Source organism: Fistularia commersonii, chromosome 7 (genome assembly GCF_037954325.1).
Source record: "Fistularia commersonii isolate RoL2024-O1a breed Wild chromosome 7, RoL_Fcom_v1.0, whole genome shotgun sequence".
NCBI classification, from domain to species: Eukaryota; Metazoa; Chordata; class Actinopteri; order Syngnathiformes; family Fistulariidae; genus Fistularia; species Fistularia commersonii.
In genome coordinates this window covers 14546433-14550649 of record NC_141290.1, presented here as the reverse complement: position 1 = coordinate 14550649, position 4217 = coordinate 14546433, and the positions used below count along the sequence as shown (strand labels likewise).

Here is a 4217-nt window from a genome sequence, read left to right as displayed (position 1 = left end):
GACATAGCACTGAATTTTGTCTCCCACATTTCTCAACTGCCCATCAACAATTTACTCAACTCTGTTTAGTATATACACTAAAATCTTCATCCAACTGCTTCCCATCGCCTTGAGCTATTTCACGTGCCATCATCAACAGTCACGACATTTCCTTGACATTCAAAGGCATCTGGTTGCCAAGTCGTCGCTTTCTGTGTGTAGCAGCTTCAAAAATATCCCCAAGACATTTAAATTCCTGACAGAGGGATGTTGACTTCAGAGTCAAGCCTGAAACATGAATAATTTCAGAAAGGCACAGGGCACCATCTTTACTCTCTTCTGTGGCAAATCTTGCATTTCGAACAATAATAATTCAGAGATTCAAGGCCAATGTTTTTTTTAAGTTAATTTAGGAATCATTTTTTGGGGGTATCGGATTTAAATATTATTTGGAAACACTGAACCTCTGGTCTCTCTTAGTAAGATGGATAAATAATAGCATTTCAGAGGAAGAATAAATTAAAGCAAGACACTAGAAGTAAGGTTTAGGGTCACAGCATACCAACAGAAAACGCTAATGCATCCCTCTGCGTAGATTTTACGGATCTTAATTTGACAGTTGATTAGCGTTCCTCCGGGAAACACTGTATTCCCTCATTTACTGTATCTTACAACAGTAATGTTCAACAGGTATATATGAGGCGACTGGCAAGGCCAAAGATTGGGACTGTGCAATTGATCTTTAGGGTCAACAAAAACGTGGGACATTAGATAGATAATACCAAGAGCTCACAAAACAACATCTCGGAGCTCAAAACACAAGTCAACACAACAAATCAAGTCAGAATATATCATTTTATTTAAACAGGACAATAAGCAGGAGTGAATGTCTGGAAAGTGTTTCTTCAAAATGTAATTAATGGTTGGATACTCAATTACTCAAAATACTCAAATTGAAAAATAAAATTTTAATAAATGTTATCCATCCCAGAGATATATCAATGTCGCCATTGTAGTTCAATGATTGGCATCAGTGTAAGTAACAGGATTTTCTGACAAAGACCAGGTGTGGCTCTTCATCATCAATGGAACTCATGGTCAATGTGTAACCCAACAGAGGTGCGATCCATTCTGCAAGACAGCACTGGCCAATGAGCCGGAGACCTATAAAAATAATCAAACAGGTGATGAGGTCAATGCAGGATTTATGAATATTCCTTTACAACCTTGTAAAACCAACTACTACTGATTAACTCATGGGAAAACTTTGCTCCCATTTGTTGTGCCCTCTAGTCACATGACTGCTGCGCTGCAGGGGAGAAGTGTCTAAAAGGGGGCTTGGAGGCAGAAGGAAAGCAAACGGTGAGCTGAGAATCCTCTGAGAACAGAGAGCAAGAAACTGGCAACCGTCGTCACCATGAGGGCTACACTTGTAACCATTGCACTTATCGTCCTGGTTCTCGGCTTGTCTTCTGAGGCTGTGCAAGTCCAAGTAAGTGACGCATTCTGCTCCTTGGAGGCAGTGATGTATTAATTAGTTGTTTACAGGATATACACTGCAAAAATGACACAGCTGCAAACCTGGATTACTTCAAGAATTAAAATACATATTATGTTCTGCTCTGGCTACCTTTTCCCTCTTCTCTTCCCAGGAGAATGGGTTGTCTTTCCCTCTGGAGGCTGTGAAGAGACTCCAGGAACTGACAAGCAGTAAAGTGATAGCAGGAAAACAAAGCCCACGTCTCAGTATGAGCGTCAGGTCCCCCTGCAACGAACCCCTGCTTCCCCAGGAGTTCCTGCCTCTCTGTGAAAAGAGAGGAGCTTCGGTATCTCTGGCCAGACTAGGTGAGGTTATTGCATTTAGGGACAGTAATTGTCTAAAATGTACTTTTATGCCAAGTGAAAGCTGATCTTTATGTTTTTTAATCCAGCAATGGTTCCCTTGGATGCCTGTGAGATCTGCGCCTATGCTGCCTGCACTGGTTGCTAAATAAACCCACCAAGATTAAGATAGATTTTTTTTTCTCCTATCAAATCTATTTGAGGGAATTCACTTTTTCCATCCTTGGTGGCTCTTATTACCTAAAAACTTTAATTGTTCAACTTTAACACATCACCAACAAGCTGACCAACATCCACTGCAAACTGTTACTTTGTTGCATATAAAATGCTTTTTTTTTCCTGTAGTCATTTTTCATTCATTTTGTATTTTTACTTTTTGTTACCGTTCTGTCACAATTTTTTGGATATTTAAAAATATTCACATGTAAACTATTTCCTCAACATTTGGAATAAATCGCTTCACTGCTGAGCACAAGTGTACATGTGTTGATGTGCTCTTTAATGCAAAGCCAATCACTTTATTTGCAAAGTGTAACCAATTTTGTTTAAAAAAATGTAAATAAATAAATAAGGCACCCCACTGTTGTGGCAAAACTAACGCAGCAAACTTGCCAATAAAGGAAACAGCATGCTAACACTGGCTTAGAATTATTGCTTGCTAATATTTGACACATCCTTTTGCACCTTTGTTTAAAAACAGGGTGTGCTTGCAAGGAGCAGGATATTGACAATGAACACACTCACCCAATGAAATGAGCAGGATTAGATATGGAATGAAAATATATTTCATGATTGGGTGTGAATCTGTACAATCTGAAAAAGTGAGACACCACAGCATGTAATGCTGGTTCAAGGAACAAGGTATTTTTCTTTACTGATTCATATATTAGTGAATGATTTATTTTTTGCGACTCTGTCTATCATATTTTTACAAACAGAAATTACAAACAAATTCACAAACAAGCACATCACTGACATATTTTTTCAAGTTTTCCCTAAGACATTTACAAATTTCTCTGTGAGTCCTACATTCTTCTAAAGAAGTAGTGTGGCTGTTTTGAGCTGTTTTCCAATCAACTATGATTAACCAACTTGCAGGAACCAGATTACGAAAAAAATTATGATTAATATTAATTTTGACACTGACCACTGTTACATCATGGCTGAGCTCAGCCATGAGTTCAACTGAAGTACTTTGAACGAAACATAAAATAGTGCATGTAAGTCCCGATGTGACTTGGAACTCTTGAGCAATCTTATACCAAAAATTTTTTTTCCAGATGACTCCTTATTCTATTTATATCGATCTGCTCAAAACCTGCCCATCATAAATTTCGACAATTTGTTATTTTGCCATTTCTGACATCATAATTCTATCGAAAAAGCGCCAATTTAGTTGATGGTATGTTTTAAATTGTCTATTTGACTCTCTTGATCTTTATTTTCCACACCAACATAATTTAATTTGTATCATTTTTTTCTGAAAATGTATTATACTACGATGAGCATCTTCTCAAAAGAAAATACGTCAAAAAGGTCAAGTCTGATAATGCAGTTGAACTTATATTGAAATCAATGAAAAAAAGGAGAGAGGAAAGAATCGGAACCACAGTTCTTGTCGAAAAACAAGGAAGTTATTACAGAGATAGACACAGTCCCAATAATGCAAGAGCTCAATGACACCCCATCACCTAATGCACAGTATTTTTCAGTTTAGGCCACCTCTCTTGTTTTTATGCCATCACTGTTTGGAAGTTTTAGTATTGTCTCTCCATCTCCGCTTTTACCTTCATCGGGCGGACTGAGAATGTGCCTCGGTCGTTATCAACCACAAACTCAATGCTTTTAGCTTTCTCGTGGATCAGTGGAAAATCAGGTTAAAGCCTGCGGAAATAAGTTGTTTTTGTGAATGCCCTGTAACAGAAGTAGGTTACTGAGTTGGAAGTTCACACCATCAGACTGCTGTTCGACAATGATGGATGTTCTCGACTGTGTGTCACAAAGACATACCTTGAGCTGAAATGTTATTTACCTACTTTTCAGAACTGGAATGTATGCTTTATTGTGTGACTTGTGACTAAACAGACCTTTTATTCAAGGGCTTCATTTAAACATTGGAAAAATGAAGATATATCTTGAAGCAAGGTTTATGGGTTAAAGGAACATATAGCTCCACCAAAGGAAAGTCAAATATTTTAACCAACTGAGAAAAAGAAAAGAAAAAAATAAATCTGCAAAAAATAGAGACATTTTATGTTAGGCTCTGCCTGACCAGTTGTATATTGATAGAGCAGGACACAAATTTCATTTAGATACTAATATTTTCTTAAATTTAGGTTCCGAGAAAGTCTAATACCATCAACAGTTAACATTAATACTGTGTCGTTTTGAAGTTG

The 4217-nt window shown here is 37.4% G+C and overlaps 1 protein-coding gene across 1 annotated transcript; it reads left to right on the top strand.

Moving 5' to 3' along the window:
• The first annotated feature begins 1224 nt into the window (after window positions 1-1224).
• Window positions 1225-2443, top strand: LOC147232851 (guanylin-like). Its single transcript, XM_086148855.1, has 3 exons — window positions 1225-1471; window positions 1632-1824; window positions 1911-2443. The coding sequence occupies exons 1-3, from the start codon at window positions 1397-1399 to the stop codon at window positions 1967-1969; spliced, it is 327 nt and encodes a 108-aa protein (XP_086004981.1). The 5' UTR covers window positions 1225-1396; the 3' UTR covers window positions 1970-2443.
• The last annotated feature ends 1774 nt before the right edge of the window (window positions 2444-4217 follow it).

Excerpts from the sequence above, each read along its gene's own strand:
- LOC147232851 (XM_086148855.1), top strand. The coding sequence starts at position 1,397 with ATGAGGGCTACACTTGTAACCATTGCACTTATCGTCCTGGTTCTCGGC. Across the intron at positions 1,472-1,631 it reads CTGAGGCTGTGCAAGTCCAA|GAGAATGGGTTGTCTTTCCC; the intron begins GTAAGTGACGCA and ends TTCTCTTCCCAG. Across the intron at positions 1,825-1,910 it reads GGTATCTCTGGCCAGACTAG|CAATGGTTCCCTTGGATGCC; the intron begins GTGAGGTTATTG and ends TTTTTAATCCAG.